Source organism: Lathyrus oleraceus, chromosome 2, assembly GCF_024323335.1.
Source record: "Lathyrus oleraceus cultivar Zhongwan6 chromosome 2, CAAS_Psat_ZW6_1.0, whole genome shotgun sequence".
Taxonomy (NCBI): Eukaryota; Viridiplantae; Streptophyta; class Magnoliopsida; order Fabales; family Fabaceae; genus Lathyrus; species Lathyrus oleraceus.
This window is the reverse complement of record NC_066580.1, coordinates 74,782,213-74,807,777: the sequence shown is the minus strand read 5'-3', so window position 1 is coordinate 74,807,777 and position 25,565 is coordinate 74,782,213. Positions and strand designations below refer to the sequence as shown.

Sequence of the window (25,565 nt, the reverse complement as noted above, 5' to 3'; positions counted from 1 at the left end):
CTGAGGATATTCAGAAGAATGCTTTCAGAACAAGGTATGGACATTATGAGTATTCTGTAATGCCTTTTGGTGTGACTAATGCGCCTGGGGTATTTATGGAGTATATGAATAGGATTTTCCATCCGTACCTAGACAAGTTTGTTGTGGTGTTTATTGACGATATTTTGGTGTATTCGAAATCTGAAGAAGAGCATGTTGAACATTTGAGAGTGGTTTTAGGAGTTCTACGAGAAAAGAAGTTATTTGCTAAACTGTCTAAGTGTGAATTTTGGTTAGAAGAGGTTAGTTTTCTTGGTCATGTGATTTCAAAAGGTGGTGTTGCTGTTGATCCTTCTAAGATAGAAGCAGTATCTAAGTGGGAAGCTCCGAAGTCGGTTTCTGAGATAAGGAGTTTTCTTGGACTTGCCGGTTATTATAGGAAATTCATTGAGGGATTTTCTAAGTTGGCGTTACCGTTGACGATGTTGACTAGAAAGGGGCAAGCGTTTGTTTGGGACTCAAAATGTGAGGAAGGTTTCCAAGAGTTAAAGAGAAGGTTAACTACTGCTCCTATTCTGATATTACCAAGTCCGTCGGAACCATTTGAGGTTTACTGTGATGCTTCATTGTTGGGTTTGGGTGGTGTTTTGATGCAGAATAAGCAGGTTGTAGCTTATGCTTCGAGACAACTGAAGGTTCATGAGAGGAACTATCCGACACACGATTTAGAGTTGGCAGCTGTGGTATTTGTTCGGAAGTTATGGAGGCATTACTTGTACGGGTCAAGATTTGAGGTTTTCAGTGACCATAAAAGTTTAAAGTATTTGTTTGATCAGAAAGAGCTGAATATGAGACAGAGGAGATGGTTAGAGTTTCTGAAGGATTATGACTTTGGTTTGAATTACCATCCGGGTAAAGCAAACGTAGTGGCTGATGCATTGAGTCGGAAATCATTGCATATGTCTATGTTAATGGTTAAGGAACTGGATTTAATTGAGCAGTTTAGAGACTTGAGTTTGGTGTGTGAGAGTACTCACAATAGTGTTAAATTGGGAATGTTGAAGTTAACGAGTGGTATTCTGGATGAGATTAGAGAGGGTCAGAAATCCGATGTGCTTTTGGTTGATAAGTTGACTCTAGTGAATCAAGGTCAAGGTGGTGAATTCAGAGTTGATGAGAATGGTGTTTTGAAATTTGGTAATCGGGTGTGTGTTCCGGATGTTACCGAACTTAAGAAGAGTATTCTTGAGGAAGGACATCGTAGTGGCCCGAGTATTCATCCTGGAGCTACGAAGATGTATCATGATTTGAAAAAGTTATTTTGGTGGCCGGGAATGAAAAGAGAAATTGCGAGTTTTGTTTATTCTTGTTTGACTTGTCAGAAGTCAAAGATTGAGCATCAGAAGCCGTCTGGGCTAATGCAACTGTTGGCTATTCCAGAGTGGAAGTGGGATAGTATCAGTATGGATTTTGTTTCTGGTTTACCGAGGACAATTAAGAATTTTGAAGCTATTTGGGTGATTGTTGACAGATTGACAAAATCGGCTCATTTCATTCCGATCAGAATGGATTATCCGTTAGAGAGATTAGCTGAGTTTTATATTGAGAAAATTGTAAGTTTGCATGGTATTCCGTCGAGTATTGTTTCGGACAGAGATCCTAGATTTACATCGAAGTTCTGGGAAGGTTTGCAGAGGGCTTTGGGAACTAAGCTGAGATTGAGTTCTGCATATCATCCGCAGACTGATGGTCAGACTGAGAGGACGATTCAGTCACTGGAGGACCTTTTGAGGGCTTGTGTTTTGGAAAAGGGAGGTGCTTGGGATTGTTATTTACCTTTGATTGAGTTTACCTACAACAATAGTTTTCATTCGAGCATTGGTATGGCACCGTTTGAAGCTTTGTATGGTAGGAGATGTCGGACACCTTTATGTTGGTATGAGTCCGGTGAGAGTGTTGTGGTTGGACCGGAGATTGTTCAACAAACTACGGAAAAGATTAAGATGATTCAGGAGAAGATGAGGATTGCTCAGAGTCGTCAGAAGAGTTATCACGACAAGAGGAGGAAGTCACTTGAGTTTCAAGAGGGAGATCATGTGTTTCTTCGTGTTACTCCGATAACAGGGGTTGGTCGAGCTTTGAAGTCGAAGAAGTTGACACCTTGATTTATTGGTCCTTATCAGATTTTGGAGAGGATAGGGGAGGTAGCCTATCGTATCGCTTTACCGCCGTCACTTGCGAATTTGCATGAGGTTTTTCATGTGTCTCAGTTGAGGAGGTACATTCCTGATCCGTCGCATGTGGTCAAAGTAGATGATGTACAGGTGAGAGATAACCTGACTGTTGAAACATCACCTATGAGGATCGAGGCTCGAGGGTTGAAGCAGTTGCGGGGTAAAGAGATTGCTTTGGTAAAGGTAGCTTGGGGAGGACCAGCAGGTGGCAATGTGACTTGGGAACTTGAGAGTCAGATGAAGGAGTCTTATCCAGAGTTATTCGCTTGAGGTATGTTTTCGAGGACGAAAACTCTTTTAGTGGGGGAGAGTTGTAACACCCCGATAAAATATGGTAATTATTTAAATTAAGTTAATAGTATATTTATTAATTTAATTAAATAATTAGATTATTATTGGAACATTATTTGGAATCATTATTATTGGAATAATAAGTTGGAATATATATAAAGAGTTCCATTTGGTAAAAAGGGTTTTTTTTCACGTGAAAACCAGAGAAGCGACAGAAAGTGGAAAAAGGGCAAAGAGGAAGAGCAAGAGAGCAAGGGTTGAAGAAGGGAAAAGCTTGAAGCTAAAGGATTTGCCGGATTAACTCAGGTAAGGGGGGTTTATCGTCGTTTAATGGGTATTATGGGTTAACATGTAATGGGTAGTGATAAGCCATTGATTTGACCCTAATTGGGATGTTGAATGCTGAAAAATTGAGATGAATAAGTTATGTTAAAGCTGTAATTGAATCTGTAATTGGATGAGTCTTGATTTTCCGAAAGTGTAGCTTTTTACGGAATTGGAATCGGAGGTCCGGAAGTCCTCCAACGGCGGAAAATGCGGAGAATTCTGCATTCTGCTTCGTGTTAGCGCAGGAACAGCTTTCTGTCTTGCGTTAATCGGTTAACCCAGGGTGTTAACCGGTTAACACTGTTATGAATTGTGAAATATTGCTGTCTGTCTTGCGTTAACCGGTTAACCCAGGGTGTTAACCGGTTAACACTGTTGTGAATTGCCAGGAAGCGTGTTCTGTGTTGCGTTAACCGGTTAACCCAGGGCGTTAACCGGTTAACACTGTGTGAAAAGTGAAAAATTTATATTTAAATGTGGTGTGCATGTTTGATGTTTGGCCTATATTGGCGTATGATATAATAGGGATCATTTCCCGTTGTTTTGAGCGGTAGGGGTATTAGTAGAGCGTGCTAATACTGTGATTGATTATGTGGCATGATATGATTATGTGATAAAGATGTGGATGATGTATGATTGTATGCATAATGTTGTGGATGTATCTATTATGTATGCAATTGTGAATGGACTGTTTATGGCTTAGAGTGTGAGCATATGTCCATTGTGGATGATTGTTGATGTTTGCATGACTAAGTGATTTAGCTTGCATATTGTGGCCTTTATGGTGGTAGCTAATTCCCATGGTGAGGAATTAGTGAGTGAGTTATTGTGGATTGTTGTTGATGTTTGCATGCTAGGTGATTTAGCGTGCATAGCATAGCCCTTGGGGTGGTAGCTAATTCCCATGGTGAGGAATTAGTGAGTGAGTCACTAGGTCTCAAATGAGTGGGACTAGTGAGCTTGGTAGCCGTATCTGGATTTGATCGGTGAGGTTGAACTATATGTTCACGAATAGTCGGTACCGCATGCATGGAGTCTCATTGCATAATGTATGTATTGTGTATAATATGAATGGATGTGTTCCAATATTATACGTGTGTTTTGATGTTTATGTTGAGCATGATTATGAGTATGAGTTGATGTTGCCGTTACTGAATGTGTGATATGATTAGGGTGATGAGATGTGTTCATTTACTTAGCATTACATGATATTTTATAATGCTTATTATATCGATTGAGGAACTCACCCTTACAACTATGTTTCAGGTAACTTGCAGTGATTGAGTAGAAGTTAGTCCTTGGAGTCTAGTGTAGTTCCTTAGTGAGTCATGCTCTGGTAGATGTAACATCGGGAGGGGATGTTTTGCCTTGTTTTCGGTTTGGTTGTTGAATAACCTTACATGTAATGTGTTACATGTTTTGCATGTTGTTGTTAATTTCTATCCGCTGCGAATTATGCAAATGTTTATTTTGATGAATAAATGAGCATGACGAGTTAAATTGGAACATGGTGTGAAGTGTCAAGTGTGACACCCTTAAATTGCATATATACTCTGATTTATGTTTGGTTGTTTTAATTATTTATTGGGGTATTTTAAGAGGGGTGTTACACCCCATACCCGACTGACAGGGTCAATTTACTAAGCATAGACATATACCTCGTATCGATATATACATGAGACTTATCGCTAAGATAGTACATCCCATAAGATGTAACATGTATAGCCTAGCAGCTGCCTCATACATGGATTGTTGCACCAGCTCCACATACATATGCTAGAGTCATGATAAGTGAAATTGAGCACCACTGTTAGCCTTAAACTCATCTCTCACATGTGACTCAATAACCTCTAAGTCTTGTATAGCAATAATACATTCAAGCTCCTAGTTAATGGGAGGAGCGTGAATAAACTACCTGAAGGAGGAGATGGAACAGGGAAGACACATCATCCAAAATAATTCTCATCTCACCAAATGGAAGATGAAACAAAAATGTCTTCTTGTATCATCGCTAAACAAATTCTAACAACAGTGCAGCGTCGAGCATTGTCGGTGAACATTCCAGCAATGAAATGAGACCACAATCATTGAAAATCTCTCTGACCACCATAGGCATCGGGGCATCTAAGAACTTATTCAACTTCAGCGACGAACGGTCCTGTAACAAATAAAGTAAAAAAACATCAGTTGTTTAATATATATATATATATATATATATATATATATATATATATATATATATATATATATATATATATATATATATATATATATATATATATATATATATATATATATATATATATATATATATATATATATATATATATATATATATTAAATCTAGTGATCATAGAACAGTCATTAGGCCATTCATAAAACCCTTTATCAGTGTGTACAGACGTCTCTGTCGAAGTCGGAGCAGCCGCGTATACCTCAACTGGAGGAGTAACTTTCATATCACTCGTAGCAGTCACCTATGTATCTACCGGAGCAGTATCCTTTGTATCCGTCAGAGGAGTCACATTTATATCAACCATATGAGTCACTTCCATATTAACCAATGCATATGTCTCAGTATGATCGGCCACCTCTGTCTCGATCACCATCTGTTTGTCCTAACCCTTCACCTCTGTCTCGATCACCATCTGTCTGTCCTAACCCTTCACCTCCTCAGTTGTTGTCTAGACATCGTAAACAATTGCAACAGCAGACTCATCAGCATGATCTATGGCATGTCCATCAGCTCTACCTCTTTTACATCAGATATTATAGGGTGTACGAGTCTACTCATTCATCCTCCTCATGTGAGAATCGGTCGAGGTTACTCTCTCCACCCGAATATGCAAATCCTCGACGTCATCTGCCCTTTCCTGAACCTTCTCAATAGCTTTGTCAAGCTGCCTACAAGCAATCGACTCATGCTTTCCTCTAGTCCTTAGTGCAAAAAAAATGGTGAAATATAACATATCGAATTTTTTAAAACTCCAAAAATCAACATGACTTTCCTAATTTTTTCAAAAAAATCCAATTAACCGTCTCAAAAATTTCTTCTACTGATATTTTTGAAAATTTTGATATACTTGTATACAATTTTATCTGATTTTTCAAAATAACTCATAGGAATACATGCATTTTAATCAGATTTTTTAAAAATTTTAATCAAAATCTAGAAGAAACACAAGTTTTATTAGACATTTTAAAATTATCGGTAAAAATGCATGTTTTTTTTATGAAAAATCCAGTATAAAATTTAAATTGCAAAAAAAAAATTGTACACCAAGATTATGAAAAAAAATGTGTTTTTTAATATGCAAGTGTAATTAAATAAAAAACACAAGAATTGGTGGTGGCAGGTATGACTCGGGTGGCACAGGTCAAAATCTCGAGGTGCATTCGTGTTGATAATTTGTATCTGATTTGTGTCCAGTTACAGATAGGTCTGTAACTAGCTTCTAAAGTAAAACAAAACTAGTCCACAACTTTTTTAGACTTCTGTCCCAGCTTCGTGCATTCTCTGATTGATACAAAAGTTTCCCCGAGCTCACACATGCAGGGTCCCAGAATTTGGACACAGTATATCATATTTTCATAACAATAATATATATTTAGTACCATAAAGTACCAAGTATTTAAGTCGGGATTATAACTCCAGCATTCCCTCTAAAGACCCCCCTTCCTTATAGAACCTTGTTCATGTGTTGCATAATTCACAAAAGCACATAGAATGAGAAGAATTGAATAGCATTGCATAACCAAAGATTGCGGATAAAAGGATTCCTCTAACCAAAATTTTCAAAGATGACATATTACACCAGTGAAGTATCCCTCTAACCAAAATTATCAAAGATGACATATTACACAAGTGAAGTATGATATGAACCACTAAAACGCTACCTCATATCAAAATAAAAACAAATTTACCTACACAACTTAGTATTGAAAATATTACAAAGTACCGATATTCCAAGTTTTGGGAAATATCATAAAATGGTGACTTCCCTAAGCAAAATTATAAGTTTTGGGAAATATCATAAAATGGTGACTTCCCTAAGCAAAATTATATCTGTTGAGGACGCAGTCAGAGAATCTGAGCAGCCGTGTTCAACTTTTCGGCCAGGCTGAGCTGTGTCCTTGTGATGCTAGATAAATATAGCATGAGCAAGTGATCCTGAAAACCATGAACCACTCTAGTCAGCCCAAAAAACCTGAGAAGATGTGTTCATAAACCAAGAATATTGCAAACTGTTCGGATGGCTAAAAGAATCATTTCATAATTATTAAACAAAGAAAAGCAGTCCCCTACAAAACTTAATTTTAATGATCATAGTAGTCCACTATACTGCAACATAACCCAAAACCTAATCTTACCTGCAAGCTCTCATTCACAAGCTTATCAAAAGTTGAGGAGGGAATTTTGGGAAGGGAACCTACAACATCTGAAATACATTTCCCAATTTTGATGTCTGGGACAACACGCCCTTCCACAACATCATCAACGTATTTGTAGCTGTCCTCAATCAAGGCTAATAGATGTGTCATTGATGCTTCCATCCCTTCTAAATCAGATGGGATTTTGTCGACAGCAGTTGCCTTCAGATTATCAACTGTCAATGGCACAAGTTAACATACAATCAGGTTTTTAATCATTAAAGTCAAACAACATTCTTATTTCATTATAGGCATGTCATAGCCACAAATTATACTGAAACATCGCTGATGGTAGCCTTCTTCCATGATAATGTGGTATATAAATATAAATCAATTAAATAAAAAAAACTAGACTGTAGATATGATACTTATCAGCCTCCTGTTTTGCATGAACTCAACCACTTTCTCAACTAAGAGACATTCCTCTGTAGACCTAAAACAGTTTCTTTTTATAAAGGAAACATAATTAACAACACAGAACAGAGAGGAAAGGCAGCTATGAAATCAATCTTAAAATAAAACAAGTGGAAAAAAAAATAAAGACGTGAATATAGAAAAGCAACACAATCCCTTAAAACTCTTTTAAAAGAGACCACAAGTCTTACTCTTAAACTATCTGGAAGCCAAACACCTAATTTTATTCAAAGGGACTTTTATTAAAAACAATGACCCAAAATATGTAAAAATAATTGGGAGTACTATTCCACCCAATTAGTGTTGCAGATGGCGGTCCATGGCGGAGAGCCAAAGTCCCTTCATACCAGCCACTTTGAAGCACCGTTATAGTGGAAAAACCCGCAATATCGGCCGATATTTACCATTGCGGCAAGCCCAGAAACCGCCATATATATCCGCCATAGAGGCCATGGCGCCACTATTTGATCACGGTGCACCCAACGCAACAAAAATTCCAGCCATAAAAATTTGTATTCATTTCAAAGGTTCAAGACTTGGGAACAACCCAAACATATTACTCATGATAAAGATGATCTCGGCCATCAAAGTTTACTTTTTTTTTCTTCTGTAAAACCATGAAAACATAACAACAAATATGTCCTGTCTGATTTTAACAGCACTTCACCGCGTGCAGTCCAAAAATAAAGGCTGCAGATGATCCAAGTCCCATCATTCACAAGAAAATGAACTTCCTGATTTTCAAGAAATCATCATTTCGCACAATATAAGGCAAATATCATACCAGTTCTCCAAATACAAATGAGACACAGATCACTTTTTGGTCATGATCAAGGTGCAAACTTTATAAGTTGCAATGAGAAAAAGATAGAACAATGATACTTGGCTATATTGTGATTGGCATTGCCTCCTTTATCATTCTTTATGTAAATGTCAACAATACACCTTTTCACAGAAAAATGAATTATCATTCTTAGCAGCAATTTTCATAAAAAATCACATAGGGAAGAAAATTTAAAATATTATGATGAACAAGAGCATATCAGTTTTAGTTGTTTTGACAAAGTATAGGGATATCTAGATTATATATACAAGAGCTAAAATCAAGGCATTATCCAAATACTTCTGATCAGGAAAAAATTTCTTTCAAACCTAACCTAAAGCAATATCACCCAATGATCAATTAAAATAAAACTTGAAGAACTACTCTCTGCCGATGTATCCATTAATTGATGGAAGCAAGCATATAATTTTTTTGCAATGATAGAAGATAAATATAGCTTTGAGAAAGAAAAAAAAGAAAAAAATGAATATAAAAGATGAAATCCAATCAATACATACATCCAATGCGCTCAGCTTCAACCATACGAAGATCCAAAGGAATTTCTTGAAACTGCGCAGCAATTTGCCGGTCTCCAAGGGACAAATTGTTTGAAACATATGCTTTTATGGAGCCCTCTCCATCTGCAAATCCTGTATCAACAGTCAAATGTATAGGGTTGGATACTTCTCGAGAATAAAATTCATGGATTAATGCACTGCCCCCATTTACTCCAAGACCAGTTGAATACCTACATAAAGTAACCAAATTTATCCTCACAGAACTTCAAAATTTGAACTTGGGTTCAAAAGAACTGGACTTACCATCCAACTATAACTTCCTTGGGGTTCACTTTTTGGTGGGATAGCAACATGTTATGGTGGTACTCAATATCCAAAGCAACCTATAAGGAAAAATAAATGAAAATTACAACAGAGTTTTTTCACCTAACTTTCGATATACCTTAGTTTCAAACAATGAATAATCTTCTACAATGACACATTGACAAATTCGTGGAAATCAGTCTAATTTCAAAAGGATTGCATATGGAGAATGTGGAAGACCTGGTCAACGGACTCGTTGTGAGGAACAGCGTATGAATTTCGGATATCGACGGTTCCGTCGGGGAGAACGGAGCCGAGTAGGGTTCCGATGACGCGCTCCGCTTGGTCAGGACGACGGACATAGCAATCACAGATGTTGAAGATGACGAGAGGATGAACCTTCCCGGACAAGCTATGTGGAGAAGAGAACTGCAACACGGAACGCTTGCTCGACGCCATGCTCAGAGCTTCGATTCAGCAGGTGCGAGGAAGAAACCGTGAGAATCAATCTCGTGACTTGCGGGGTGACAAATTTGCTAGGTGTCTCTGGGCCGAATTTAGAGAAAACGTCTGGTATTACTTTTCACACCCTTACTTACTAGACATGGAGTACCTTTTAATAAAATAGAATTTAAGAATGGAATTGTACATGTTAAATTGTAATAAAAACCAAAAATATTTTTAGAATTTACGCATCATAAACACATACCACTCATCCGTTTTTAGTCACACACTAAATATTATGGAGGTGTATTTTCAAAAAATACTAAACTAGAAGAAAATGCAAAAATAAGAAGATGTCGAAAAATGAAACATTGATAACATCAATAAATTAACTTATAACATAAAAAAAAAAAATCATTACATAGTTGATTGTTAACAATAATTGAAGATTACATTTTAACATCTAGATGGACGTTTCAACATCTTCATAATAACTTTGATCGATCTCGCAATCGTTGAATCCAACTCGATTGGACATTTTGTATACCCAAAATAGTCATCTAACATACTTAGATATTTGTGGTCTACTGCCGAGTTGACAAGCATTTTCACGACCGACATGTGGTATTCATCTTTAGAGGTTACTTTGTTTAAATCTCTAAAATTTATGCATACTTGCAATGTTACATTCTTTTTAATAACAGGAACTATGTTGGCAAGCCATTTGATATACCTGCCTGTTCTGATGAATTTTCTTCTCTACAATCTTTTGATTTCTTCTTTTATCTTTGACATGATTGTCGGAACAAAACTCATTGGTGGTTGCTTCACGGGTTTCTTTCCCAACTGAATGGGTAATTTCAACTCTACCAGTTCTTGACTAAGGCCTGGAATTTCATCTTAGTCCCATGCGAAGAAATCTTTGTAGTTTTTTAGCAGTTGTATCACCTGGTTTTTTATCTTTGGATTTATCTTGGCGCTGATATAAGTAGGCATCTTGATTAATCAATTTCCTAAGTCGATTTCTTCTAAAGAATCTTGAGCTTGGATTTTTTCAGTCGAAGTCATTAAGTCTTTTTCAAAGCCCAAAGGCTCATCATCATATATGCACTCGAGCCTCTGGTCTAGCGTGTGATTAACAACTTTAATCAAATTAGCTTCATCAACCATCTCATGGTGTAACTTAACCTCTTGGGCCATTTTTCTTGATTGTCAGCCACATAAGCCACAATACGAGTCCATGTGTTCGACTCGATTACATTATTGGTCTTCTTGGCCATTTCAGTTTGTAACTTGGCTTCGTGAGCCAATTTTGTCTGATTCTCAGTCACATAGTCCATAATCCCGGTCCAAGTGCTTGACTCATACATAGTAAGCGTTATCATCACCCCACCCTGTTGGGGGTTATTTCATCTTCCTCTGATGGTTGTTCTCCACAGATTTCTCATTACCACATGAAACCGTGAGTTGGGTAAAGCCTCACTGAGTAGAATACAGTCTCCTGGGGCCTGAATCCTAGATCCTTTGGTGGGCATGGTGCAATATTTTCTAGGTTCCTATCAAACGTTCTTCTACTAACATGGTTCACTTCCGCCATATAGTAGCTTTGGTCGACCTCCATGTTTTCGACAATGTCGTCCTCACTCCATTTTAATATTCTTTGATACAGAGATGAAGGGAAGAAACTAACACTGCGTATATATTCCCTCCCCAACAATAAGTTATAGTTGACTTTGGAAGGAATGACCATGTATAAGGTTGGTTGAACTGTGGTTCTGACAACCAAATATACCTAGATTGCCCCTAGAGAATGGCCACTATTTCCTTTATAATTTGATAGCACCTTGTTATGAGGCCTTAAGTATGTGTTGAACTTCATTATCCTTCTTAATAGGGAATATGGCATCAAGTTAACTACTACTCAACTATTGACTAGGACTTTGTTGACACCACCATTGTCAACTTTTGCTTTGATGAAAAGAGGTTTTAGATGGATTTTCATCCCCATATTTGGTTTTTCAAAGATGACATTATGCTCTTCGGCATAGCCGTCATTCATCATATAATAGTAAATTGGCTTGTGCTCGGTCAGATTTTCTACAGCACATTCCTCTTTCGCGTCAATTACTTCAATTACCATGTCGTACTCGACGGGTATCATTGACACCACGTTGCACAGGACATCAAAATTCCCCTTTGACCCTGAGAAATTATCAGTTATCATTTCCCAATATTTATCTTTTATAATTTGATGTCGTTTAGAACTTGATTCAGACTTTTCTTTCCATTAACCTTTGATGTCTTCTGAGTTGACAATCATAGTTGGCTTCTTTCAGAGTCTTCAACTATCAGAGTACACAATTGTTCTTCTACACACTTAAGTTTTGATTGTTATCTGATTGTTATGGATTCAAAGGAGACGATATCGTTGCATTATTATCTGCATACATTGACACATTACTTTGTAATCTTCCCATCATCGCAGTCGGCATACCGTAAGGGAATCCCTAGAAACTAGTGGCATCATAAAACCTAGCACATAAGAAGGCCAGTGATCTCGTATAGCCGTGTGAGTGGCATTATGAGTGGTTGGAATGCTTGTTACCGCATGCAATGAAACCACCACTCGTTATTGGGGTAAGGATATGTTCATTGGGTCCTATGGGATTTGAATTCCCTATCGTTCCAACTGCCGATCCGACAAGTTGTTCAGTGTCTGGAATGTTATTTTGGGGAAGTAAATTATTCTTAGGGCGAACAATTCTGGCAAGAGTTCTACCACTCCTCAAGCGCATAAAAGTCCAAACACGGAAAACATTTTTCCAATGTAAGAAAAGACTGACAACAAAGAAATAAAAATACAACACTTTTTTTAAAAGGAGAAAATTTTAAAAAAAATTGCACAAACAGGTCTCACTGGGCGTTCCAATTTGTTCACCGACGATTTTGGTAAATAATCACTTAGTTTTAATTTATTGCTTGAAGGACCAAACTAGTAAATCCTGGGGCATGTTGTGTGAAATTTCTGAGAAAAAGAAGTGTGCATTAATATTGCCGAGTATTCGTGTTTACTACTTTGGAAAAAAAGTTAATTTTGAAAGTAAATATAATATCAATTTCAACTAAGTCGAAATGGTAACTTGAATGAAAACAAAAATAAGTAAATATAGATGAAATGAACAGGCTTTTTCGCATAAGTAAAAGTTGGTAGGCAAGTACATTTTCTTCAGAGGCTCGTTTCTCACTTACGTATGGGTACTTTGAGTATGTATTGAGGTTTACAATGATTTTACCACCCTGAATCCTAATGTTAGATTCCCTATTTATAGTAGTATGAAACTAATTGTCTTCAACGTTCAACCGTCTTCCATCTGACACGTCACCTCTACATGCTTCACTTGCCTTCGATTGATCTCCATGTGTCTTTGGTGTTTTTGATAAGACCAAAAAGTAGTTAATTGGTTTGATTTTGAATTTTCTTTGGTCGAATATCCTTCGATCTGCCGAATTGGTCAAAAAACAACTTTTGAAAATTTCATTAAATACCAGACCAAATCATCAATATGTCGAATCATTGATGTTTTGTCCCAATGTCTCTAGTCGAAAGGCTTGAAATCTTAACTTACATTTTGTACATAAATTCTAGCTAACTCACTTGTCGAGTTAGTACATTGAAATTTCTTGGCGAACACCTGTTATATATTTTTTTTGCTAAATCCAGAAATTCATCAATTACTAGGACACCATCAAACTTTTTTTTTGCACAAACACTGAATTGATTCCTAGAAATCAATTGAGGAATCTCTTCTCATCCTTGATGCCAAAACTTTAGCCATTATCCTATACAAGCTTGAAACAAAACAAATTGGGCTAAAATTACAAACTCCTTAAGCATGGTCAACCTTTGGAATCAAAGTCAAAAAAACTGACGGTGATTGGTTTTGGAAGAATACCACTAGAGTAGAATTCATTCAAGAAATTAGCCACCAAATCTTCTTTGATTGTATTCCAACAAGTTTTGGAAAAACCCATGTTGCAGCCATCCGGATCCGGACTTTTGTCTCCCTCACTCGACCAAATTGCCTCCTTAATTTCTTTTGCACAAAAGGGATCTTACAAACTAACAACTTTTTCTTTACTAAGATGGTTGAAATTCATCCCCATTAACTTGGGTCTTCGAAACCAAGGTTTTTTGAACCTTTCAACAAAATGATCTTTAATTTTGGTCTTAATTTCTTCCACACGCGAGATCAAGCCTCTAGAACTCTTCAAAAACACAATTCCATTTCTTCAATACCTATAATTCATAATGGAATGAAAAAACCTCGAATTAGCATCACTATCACGAATCCACCTGAATCTGGATTTTTGCCACAACATACTTTCTTTGAGATTCAAATTGCCTCTAAAACTTATTCAAGGCTTCAAATCTCTTATCAGTTAGACTAACCAAATCCAAGTTCATAGATTTTGCTACCTATAAATCTAGCATATTAAACTCCTTGATGGACTCTTTCACTTCCAAATTGATTTTGCCAAAAGTTTCCACATTCCACCTTTTTAAGTTGTCTCTTAACAATTTGAGCTTCCCTTTCATCACAAACGCACATTTACCACAAACCATATTAGATCTTCACATTTTCTCAACAAATGGAACAAAATTAGGATGGTCAAACCAAACATTAAACACCTTGAATGACTTAGGACCCTAGTTAGAATTATTGGGAAGAATCTAAATAGGACTATGATCGAAAACAACTCTCTCTCTCTCTCTCTCCTACCATTTGACCAATGACTTTCCAATTCAAAATTAGACTTTCAGATAGGAGAAACCTATCTAACATTCTAATACAACTACTGTCAAGTTTGAACCATGTAAGTCTATTTCCCACCACCGAAACATCGACCAACTCTAAATTATCATCAAATTGTTGTAATTCATCAATCTCACGCGAATTAACATGAGTACTCTCCCCTTTTATTTCTTCTTGATTCTTAACCTCATTAAAGTCCCCTCTTACACACCACTCTCTCGCATGAACATTTTGTTTGAAAGTTAACAACTCTTGCCATATCCTCCTCTTACTAACTAGCATACAAAAATAATATATGTTTACGATGTAATAATGTCTATCTTCCCAATAAATGAAAATTCCAACAAAACCTTCTCCTCTAAAGCTATAATTTAGAGAAAACATACTTAGTTTACAAAGTACCAACGTACCTCCTGACCTACCTTCTGATTATTTCGCAGACCATATATTCCACCTGATCGCTGCCATACAGCAATGAAATCCACAACACCTCTTCTGAATTTATCTTTGATTCCTGAATCAAATAGACATCTATTTTTCTTTCTGTAATAAGATTTCACAAAGTTCTCCTCTTAACAAGATTGTCACATCCTATGAGATTTTTCGACAAGATATTCATAATTTCTCATATTCTCAAAAACAATCTCTAATTTTCATCTCATACTTTTTCCATCCAACCCACGAGAATAATTATGAAAAAACGAGAGAATTAAAATTCTCACTCTAATAAAATATTTATAATTTATTTCCCATATTAAGTCTTTCTCAAAAACATTCAATCATAAACCTTGAATCTTAAAAGTTCTCTTTTTTAATCTTCCAAAATTAATCATAAAATATTATTATATTGGAATTAGAAATCAAAGTCATTTGCATTGCACTTACATTTAAGCATTTCACACCCTTACCAACATTACAAAAGACACCTCGTGGATGCATTGCTACCTAAGTAAATTCAATCTTATACTCATAGTAGCAATTTCATTGGATTTTCAACGCTCATTTTAAAATGAGTTAGACACCATATGCTAACCCAAAATCTAAAGACATTTGATTTATGGATCTACTTATTTATAGTGTTTAACATTTGTTTTTTCATCCCCTCAAATAGAAATTTTTCATCCATATCTACTTGCATTGTCCTTGAATGACCTCAACATAACACGCCGCCTGAACATTCTTGTCAGGAAGACTTTCGATACAAAAAACCTAATTAAACTAGGCTCTGATACCAATGTTAGATCATGATAGAATACGAATATCATCACATTAGACTTTCAGCACTCACTTTAAAATATGTTAGACATCATATATTAATCTAAAATCTTAAGGCACTGGATTTATGAGCCTTCTCAAAATTTACTTTTTCATTGAAAAAGTGTAAAATATAAATTATAAAATATAATTGAAAAAGTAACTTTCGAAAATTGAGAATGTTTGTCATTTTAAATTGAGAATGTATTTTAAATTGAGAATGTGTGTCGTTTTTTAAACAAAATTTATTTTCAAACTTAAGTATAGAATGCATGGCCCATAAATTTACAACTTTAGTTTCTCAAATGTGTCTCTACAGTCTAGTTGGCATATACCATAAAGGGTAGTAGTTTTTTCTCGAGGCTATGATGAAAAGTTATTATAAATTTTACCACACAAAATCCATTATTCTGAAGAGGATGGGGTCCCATTTAGTGATAGGTAACAACAAAGCCCCCCACCCAACCCACCACCCTTTTCCTCACGACCCCTCAAAGGATTTCGAATTTCAAAACCTTAACATGTGATAGCGAACGAAAGTATGGATAAAGAAACCCAAGCTTGATATATACTCTTGGGAAGATGACAAAAATTCAAGCAATAGCATAATAATAAGAAATTCAGAAATGATGACTCGAGTGTTATTTTAGATTTGGCAAAATACACATTCACACACGAGAGCTGGACCCATTACGCAACACACACATGCTACACCTAATAATCATAATAAATAGTACTTCTTTACATACAAATTACAAAACAAACATTTAAAAATTCAGAAAAAAATATCATACATAAGATTATTCCATTTCATGATGAAATGAAATCCACAAACATGATATGATTGATCAAGAACCGTTTGATTCAATTCAATCACTTAGACTTGAAGGGAATGGCTCTGATAACAACTTGATGGTATAGTGCTGCAAGAGCTGCTCCAATAAATGGTCCAACCCAGAAAATCCACTGCCACAATAATAATAATTGGTCAACAAAAATATTTTAAATAAAAAACTTTAATGGATTATAATTTTTCAACTTACGTGATCATTCCAACCAATTTTCTTGTTGAAGACAATAGCAGCACCAAGACTTCTGGCAGGGTTAATACCAGTTCCAGTAATTGGTATAGTTGCCAAATGCACCAAGAACACAGCGAATCCAATTGGCAACGGTGCCAAAATCTACTCATGAAAAATTAACCATACAATTAATTAATTATACTATTCTTGTAAAAATGAATAGACCTCAAATATATTAAAAATCTACTTACAGGAACATGAGAGTCTCTGGCGCTACGTTTAGCATCAGTGGCTGAGAAAACTGTGTATACAAGAATGAAAGTGCCAACAATTTCAGCACCAAGTCCATCACCTTTGGTGTAACCAGGAGCAACAAAGTTGGCACCACCGTTCAGATCTCCAAACCTTTGTTTACCTTCAAAACCTTTCACCACACCAGCACCGCATATAGCACCCAACACTTGCATCACCATGTAGAATATTGCTCTTGTCAACGACAATTTCCTCGCCAAAAATAGCCCAAACGTCACAGCTGGGTTTATATGACCCCCTACATGATATTCAGTTAACCCGGTTCAGTTGATAGCTATGCAGAAAGTGCCACCAACCAAAAGATAAAACAGAAATATACCTGAGATTCCAGCGGTGCAGTAAACGAGAGCAAATATCATGCCACCAAAAGCCCAAGCGATTCCTTGAATACCAACCGTTTTGCACTTGGAACTTTCTCGAACAACGCCCATGACGGTTAAAACGGTTATATAAAGGAAAAGGAAAGTGGCTATGAACTCGGCTATCCCGGCTCTGTAGAAAGACCATGAAGTCAGCTCCGAGGGCTCAAAAAGTGGCGCCGGTGGTGGCTCTTGATAGTCCTTTGGCTCGTCTTGGCTCTGAGCTGCAATCCCGAGTGGCTGTCTCTCTGGAAACTTGTTGGCTCCCAAAGACACATCCTGTTCCTTGGCTTCCATGTTTCTTTCTAGACTGTTCTGGTTTCTTGTTTGTGAGTGAGGTGAGTGTGAAGGGATAAGAATAAGAAGCGGATTTATAATAGGAATTGGTTTGAGTTAATGGAAACGTGGGTCCTACCATGCGTAACATGTTTCATTTTTCTATTGATAGGACCAATTATTCATGAATGGTTTATCCTAGCTGGCTTTATTCTACTAACACTTAAGGTAAGACCCACCATGTTCCGCGTAGTACTGGAACGTGGACTACTTGCTGTAAGAATGAGAAATATAGGAAGGGTAAAAGTGTAAATGTAGTGTAGAAATTGTGGTCCATTTTCCACGTGTATTTTAAGCTGGGCGGTGGTTATTGTCAAATTGGGATTCCTCTGTGACGTGACACGTGTCTCTTGAGTTTGTCGTGTTGTGCATTGCATAAGCACACAGGTTAGGTTGGGTAATGCTATTTCTTATTATAGGCGGTGGCTACTACGGCGATGTGCCGAAAGTGATATTTTTTTTCTCTTCATAATAATGGGATGAATTAAAATTTACACGATTTATATATTATGATGAGGATTTTGATCTAATGTTAATAACAGGTGTTACTTCTAAGTTTATATTGTTTTTTGCTTAGCTTACGATTTACTCAAACTGGAGTATATTGATGTAATTGATTGCTTGATTATGATTATTTCTACATTATTGTATAGTGACTTGTAAGTTAATAAATTCTATCCCATAAACAACAAGATGCTTAGTAATTTGAAACAAATAGCTTACAAAGGGAAAAACCTGAGAACAATTTACACACAAAATAAATATATCATTTAATTATTTTAAGAACACAGATTATTTAATTTTTCGATTAATACTTCTCATTTTTTTAAGTGTTTTTAGATAATATACCTAAAGAGAAAAAAGATATGTCTTGATAGTGTAAAATTATTTTACACCGTTTATCAATCATCCCATTTATTCTTTTAAGTCATCCTGATATTTATAAATTAGTTATATGATATGGTTGATTGATAAATTTTTATTGGGTATAAGTATAAAACTATTTTACACGGTCAATGCATTACCTTTAATCTCATATCTAAATCTTGTGATTTAAGAAGAGATTAATTACTATACACTGTCAATATAAAAAATTTTATACAATCGATTCATCACTATTAACCGTTTGTATTATTTTATAGATTTTTAAAATAAAGATCAAACTTATTTTAATATCCAACGGTTATGATTAACTGAAGGTGTAAAATTCTTTTATTATCGATGTATTTCAATTAAATTAATTTAAGAATATATTTTCAATAAAGTATATTCAAAAAAAAAAAAGTGGGGAAAAAAACGTAAAAAACGTGTATCAAAATATTATGGTTATTGACTTTAGGTGTGTCTTGTAAAGAATGGTGTCACGTTGTGAGCTATTCTTACTTGGTCACAACACCAAATATATATATATATATATATATATATATATATATATATATATATATATATATATATATATATATATATATATATATATATATATATATATATATATATTTCTTAGGGACACTCATAAATTTTTAATTTTACTTTTTATTCTCTTAAGTTTTTTAAAAATAATTAAAAAAATAATTAAAAAAATAATTTAAATTTTACTTTTAGTAAGTGTGCCTAAACATGCTTATGGGTGTATGAGCTATATGATTGATTCGACTTTCTCATCAAATTTACCCAAATCTATTGAAACTACCTAGAAAAATAAGTAATACAAAGACAATGGAAGAACTAGAAAAATAAGTGATACAAAGACAATGGAAGAATAAGATATAATGTGGAAAGACACATAAGGGTGCAAGGTTATGACATACAAATTATAATTGCTAGGTATTTCAATATGCCTACTCATAATTTTAGGGATAACATGTACTTCACAAATACAAGAGAGATTTAAAAAAAATTATTAAAAGTCGAAAAGTTAAATTATGATGCAAATATGTTTGAAAATTCAAATTTAAAATATCATATTGACTGTTAAAATTGTATGATGAAGAAATGAACCTGCTCTCTTACTTAATTCTTAGGAGAAAAGAAGTTTCTTTCTATATTAACAACAAAAATAAAATTGTTGGATTTGAGACTCTTGGTAAGATTCATAATTCTACCGTTTAGCTATTCTGATTTTTGAAGTTTATAACATAATTTACTTAAATATTAAGTAAGTTGTGTAACAAAGACAATAGACTGTCATCTAATTCCTCTATATGCATGTTCTTCAGTAACTACAAAATAAAATCTATCTTTTTCCTCTTCTAAAGATTTTTTTTCTTCAAAAAGATCATGACTCTAAAAGAATTCATACATGTTACATTTGTTGATCTAACTCCTTCTGAAGTAGAAGTAAAATCCTTTGTTTGTGCAGGTATTCTGAAGAACACTTTTTAAAAGATCAAGTTAAAGACAAGGGTCAAGATGAAAGTAAGAAAAATCAAGAAAAAGACTAAGGTAAAAGTGAAGATCATTAAGCATAGATCATTAGAATCTTGACCACTATAGACCATCATATCCATAACGTTATTTGAGATATTTCTAAGGGAGATACAACTCAACACTCCCTTAGGAAGGTATTTAACTTCATGGCTTTTTGTTTCTCAGATTTAGTCAAAAGAAGTTTATGAAGCTCTCACCGACGAACATTGGTCTCTTTCAATCCAAGTTAAGGTAAATCAATTTGAGAGAAATAACATTTGAGAACTTATTCCCAAACTTTCATCTAGTTTAGTGATTGGAACCAAATGGTTATTTCATATCAAGAATGACTAAAATGTTTTAAGAAATAAAGCAAGACTCATTGTGAAAGGGTACAAACAACAGAGGCATATATTTCGATGAGACTTATGTCATTGTAGTTATATTAAAGTCTATAAGGATGCTTTTAGCTTTCTCATGCATTTAGAATTTCAAAATTCTTCCTAATGGATGTAAATAATATTCATGAATGAATGCATCAAAGAAGAAATGTATGTTGATTAACCTCCCAGTTTCCTAAATTCTTTTCTAATTGTGTTTTCAAAACTGAAAAAGGCTTTCTACGATTTGAAATGAACTCATAAGAGCTCGGTATGATCGTTAGAGCAAATTTATGTTTGAAACAATTCTCAAAGAGGGAAGGTTGATACAATTCCTTCTTAAAACTAATCATAACATTTTACTTTCGATGATAGCATCTTCGGTGCTACTAATAAATTCTTGTACAATGAGTTTTCTTATTTGATACAGATTGTCTACGATGGATAGTTATGATACTTCTTGGCTTACAAAATTTTCAATTAGAGGAAGACTTCCTTAGTTAGAAATCTAAATTTGTACATCAACAAATACGAAGAAGAAATATTTTGCAGCATCAAAGAAAAATTGTCAAATTAGAAAAAAGATTTCCTAAGGAGAAATGATTTCATGTTTGAAGAAAGCATTTCAGCAAGAAAATAAATGAAAAACTCATAATTACATATCGAGTTAAAGAGCTTCAAAGAAAACTAGGCTTGGTTAAATAAATAATCAAGCATAAGAAGTCCTATAAAGCTTACCTTATGTTTGGTAAGAGGTAAGTCACTTGGTAGAGAATAAATTCAAAAAATCTAGTTACTCTTCTAACAAGTGCTAAATTATTGCATTTTTATTATGCTTATTTTTATACTAACTGTTTTTAAGTGTGTGCCCAAACTAATGGGATTAATAAACTTAAAGAGGAAGTATATGAATAAAATTGGTAAAAAGTTCTTATCAAGCCGACTTCAAAAGTTTGGACTATTTTCAACGGTGACAAGCCATCAAAAGGTTATGTGTTTAGGGAGTTCTAATCTCTAAGATAAAGGAAGTCTTCGAGTAAAGTGTTCATGTTGATCATGCATACTAGGCTTGATTGCAACAAGCTTCTTAGTAAACAAACCCATCAGAGGGAGAAGTATTGTCTTATGTCTTGCTTAATTCTGCATCTCTATGTGCCTATTTTTTACCTCTTTATTAGATAAATTCTTCCTTTTAAATTTGGTATATGTGCTTGTTCTATTTATCCATTTTTTTATTTCCCCTTTTTGATAATACCAAAAAGGGAGAATTATACTCTCATGGGGAGTAAAGTATATTCTTTAAATTTCTAAAGGGGGTTTAACCACTTCAAACATTTATCTTTGTTTCTTTATTTGTACACCTCCCTGAGATATGCGTTATCATGATCAAAAATGGAGTGAATATGGAGCTATATGCTTGCAAGTATAATTATCTGTATATGATCTGACACACGCACACACACACACACACATTAAATGTTTAGCATCAATTTTTTAAAATCATAATTTATCCTTGTGAAAATAGTAAAAATTTAGGTTGTTGAAGTTTTATTTTTTGTGGTTAGAAGTTTTCTTTTGTCTCAAGTCAATCTCATACTCCTTCCATTTCACAATAAGTGTTGCTTTAGGAAAAAAATATTTGTTTCAAAACGAATGTCATTTTCACTTTTCAATGTAGAAATTGTTATTATTTTTCCAATTGTGTCCCTTAATTATTACTATGTACACTACTTCCAATATATTAATATGGTTAATTTAGTAAAAGTGCAATGTCTTATGAAAATATTATTGCATTACTTAATCTGTGTGCAAAAACCTTAAACAATAGTCATTTTAAAATAGAAAGAGTATTTTTTTTTATAAAACTAAAACTTCTCATTCCATAATATGAAAAATTACAATTGAGCTTGAGGACCATTTTTGATACCCGGTCTACCTTGTTTTGCAATATTACTAACAAGAACCCTAACTAGGTTATGTGCTTCGTCTTTTAGTTCTCTTTGAGTGTGACTGAACCTCACCTCTTCAAACCCCATCATCATGTTCGTCATTACTCTGCATGTCATCCCAACACAGTTACGAGGGAGGTCCTTGTTTTTATTCATCATCTTCAACAACATCAGGTTGTTTAATACAAAATTGATACTTCTTATGTGAAGTTGAAACATTTACTCCATAGCAACCTTGAGGGCCATAGCTTCAACCGCTAAGGGATCCCTGTTACCATTTCTTTTTGTTGAAACCTGTATGATGGTTACTCCGTATGGATTTCTAATAATCATTCCAAACCACAAGACACCATCTTCAATGAGACTAGTATCACGGTTAACCTTCGCCTAGTCTTCTTTTTAAGGTATCCACCTCTCTTCTTTGTTCTTATCATTATTTGTATTGATATTCATGTTGCTTCTAAAGTATTATTTCTTTGAATGTTTCTTTTTCAACTTCAATCATACTAGTAACTTTCCACTTCATCTTCTGAAGGTAACTGGTCTCAACCTCTAGATCTTTCTCATTACCTTTATTACTCATATGACTGCTTTGCTTTTGACCATGAATATCTTTTTGCATGTTATTTTCTCTACTCTGGGGCTTTTGACTACCCAAATTATCATTCTTATTTTGCACGCAAGTAGTGTTTCTTGTTGGGTGAGAATATGGAAACAACAATGTCTAGAAGGGGAGAGGGGTTGAATATACCCAAAATCCTTTTAGACAATTTAAGAAACTTTTTAGGTCCCACAAACAAAATCGGAGATTTTAGAAACCGCGGAAGCGAAACACAAGGACAAACTATAAGATAAATCACTCCTAGTACAAAATCATTTCATGATATCCAAAGCGTCTTGTAAACAAAGCGATTTGAAAACATATTACTTGGATGATCTTAATAATGCATAATTGACTTCATGATTATTCCTAAGGATTGATACACCACAGACCTAAGCTTATACATTAAATCTTTATAAGCATGAATTAACCTATATGGTATACAATCTATGCAATTGCAAACATGCAGTCACAAATATGAACTGAATGAATGCTTGTAAAGCAAAAGAATAGGGGAAGATAAAGATATACAAGTTATATAGTGCTTTGGTGTTCATCCTCGCTTTTCCTACATGCATTCTTCAATGGATGATACCATCGGAACATAATCACGATCTTCCACTATGACGATAAAATGATTACAATGTTTTGATTACAAAGAACTATCACGCAATAAATGCTTATGATGATAAAATGATTACAATTTTTTGATAATCAAAGAAGGAAGTCCAGGAGGATCGAGTCCAGAATTAGCACCTCAGATTCTTAGTTTTCTCTCTGCTTTGTCTGTTTCCACCAATATCTTCTAGGAATTTTTTCCTACTTTTGTACTCTGAGCAAACTGCCATGGATGAATATTTTATTCTCTATGTCCTCATTTTAATTTCCTTCAATTAGTATCATTCTATGATTCTTTTTTATGATGACAAAGGGGGAGAAGAGTAATGATTTTCATCATTTTTATTCAATTGATAATATCCCATACATTAGCAAAGGAGAAAAGAGAAATGATCTAAAGTGTGTGTTAACATTAACATTCTAAAGAGGTCAAGAATAATTACTCTAAAGAATTTAATCTAAACAACTCTTATAAGAAAGTATTTCAACAAAAGAACTTCATGGAATCAAAGTTCTAAGTCTTGTACTTAAAGGGAGCTTGCAAACCTCACTCGGTACTTTAAGATAAATAATTTTTGATAGTCTAAAATACTCATAGAAAGGTTGCAAACTTACTCTGAATCTTTTAGCATATTTATCTGATTTGAACATTTGAACCTTCATTCAAACCAAAATTATTTTGGATCTTAAACTTATTGGGAGCTTGGAAACCTCACTCTGTAGATTTAAGTTGAAGATATAATTTTGAAAGTATAGAACTCAGGGGAAGCTTACAAACCTATCTCTGATGTTTTATAAATATGTTTATCTGATATGAACTTTCATTGGAACCAAAATTATTTTGAATCTTAAACTCAGGGGGAGCTTGCAAACCTTACTATGTGAATTTGATTTGAAGAAATAATTTTTGAAAGTATAAAATTCAAGGGGAGCTTACAACCTAACTCTGGAATTTTATAAACATGACTATCAAATTAAAAATTGTTCATCAAAATACATTTTTTTTCATCATCAAAAAGGGGGAGATTGTAAGAATACGCTTGGTTCTACATTTATATACCTTTATGTTTTGATGATAACAAAGTGTAGAAGAACAATTATGTACACTAATTGTTTGTTAAGTGTGTAGATACTCAACGATCAGAATGAAATCTTAATAGAAAGAGAAAAAGATAATTAAAACAGATTCTAATCAAGGAACATCAAATACTTATCTGGAGGAAACTCTGATAGTTGAAGACTCTGAAAGAAGCCAACTATGATTGTCAACTCAGAAGACATCAAAGGCTAATGGAAAGAAAAGCCTGAATCAAGTTCTAAACGACATCAAATTATAAAACCCAAACTCTGAAGATAGTTATGCCATTGAAGAAATAAATATGAATGCAGGTGAAGTCTACAGAAAGTAGAAAGCGGATTGAAGAAAGGAAAAACACATTCTGAACAAAAGGAGAATACAAAGATGTGTTTAAAAGCAAGTCAAGCTTCTTGAGGGGGGAGGGTGAAATGGGTTTCAAGAACAAAAAAAATTCCAACCCAAAGAGACAAATAAAAAATCAAGTACAAAAATAATAAACACAATTACTTTTATTTTGGTTCGCTGTTAATAAAGTTACCTCCAGTCCACCCACTAAGGTGATTTCTCTCTATCACAAGGACTTAATCCACTATAACCAAACATGATTGCAACACAAAGACCGCTTATCGATGTCTTTTTGAGTAACACCAACTTCTAGGCTCTAAGGGGTTA

General features: G+C 34.6%; 2 protein-coding genes across 2 annotated transcripts; both read right to left on the bottom strand.

Moving 5' to 3' along the window:
* Positions 1-6,593: 6,593 nt before the first annotated feature.
* LOC127118197 (eukaryotic translation initiation factor 3 subunit F) lies at positions 6,594-9,912 on the bottom strand. The gene is made up of 5 exons (XM_051048354.1): positions 9,561-9,912; positions 9,321-9,400; positions 9,018-9,247; positions 7,203-7,438; positions 6,594-7,002 (listed from the first exon to the last, which is right to left on the bottom strand). The coding sequence occupies exons 1-5, from the start codon at positions 9,777-9,779 to the stop codon at positions 6,913-6,915; spliced, it is 855 nt and encodes a 284-aa protein (XP_050904311.1). The 5' UTR covers positions 9,780-9,912; the 3' UTR covers positions 6,594-6,912.
* Positions 9,913-16,346: 6,434 nt separating this feature from the next.
* On the bottom strand, positions 16,347-17,990 carry LOC127118196 (probable aquaporin PIP-type 7a). The gene is made up of 4 exons (NM_001428596.1): positions 17,486-17,990; positions 17,106-17,404; positions 16,876-17,016; positions 16,347-16,798 (listed from the first exon to the last, which is right to left on the bottom strand). Exons 1-4 carry the CDS (start codon positions 17,820-17,822, stop codon positions 16,706-16,708), a joined length of 870 nt encoding a protein of 289 aa, NP_001415525.1. The 5' UTR covers positions 17,823-17,990; the 3' UTR covers positions 16,347-16,705.
* Positions 17,991-25,565: the final 7,575 nt, after the last annotated feature.

What these genes read in the sequence shown, in the direction of transcription:
- LOC127118197 (XM_051048354.1), bottom strand. Translation starts at nt 9,779, where the DNA reads ATGGCGTCGAGCAAGCGTTCCGTGTTGCAGTTCTCTTCTCCACATAGC. An exon ending in AAGGAAGTTATAGTTGGATG is followed by an intron (nt 9,248 to 9,320) that starts GTAAGTCCAGTT and finishes TACTTTATGTAG; the next exon opens with GTATTCAACTGGTCTTGGAG. An exon ending in TTGTGAATGAGAGCTTGCAG is followed by an intron (nt 7,003 to 7,202) that starts GTAAGATTAGGT and finishes CATGGTTTTCAG; the next exon opens with GATCACTTGCTCATGCTATA.
- LOC127118196 (NM_001428596.1), bottom strand. Translation starts at nt 17,822, where the DNA reads ATGGAAGCCAAGGAACAGGATGTGTCTTTGGGAGCCAACAAGTTTCCA. An exon ending in CCAGAGACTCTCATGTTCCT is followed by an intron (nt 17,017 to 17,105) that starts GTAAGTAGATTT and finishes TTTCATGAGTAG; the next exon opens with ATTTTGGCACCGTTGCCAAT. An exon ending in AAATTGGTTGGAATGATCAC is followed by an intron (nt 16,799 to 16,875) that starts GTAAGTTGAAAA and finishes TTATTGTGGCAG; the next exon opens with TGGATTTTCTGGGTTGGACC.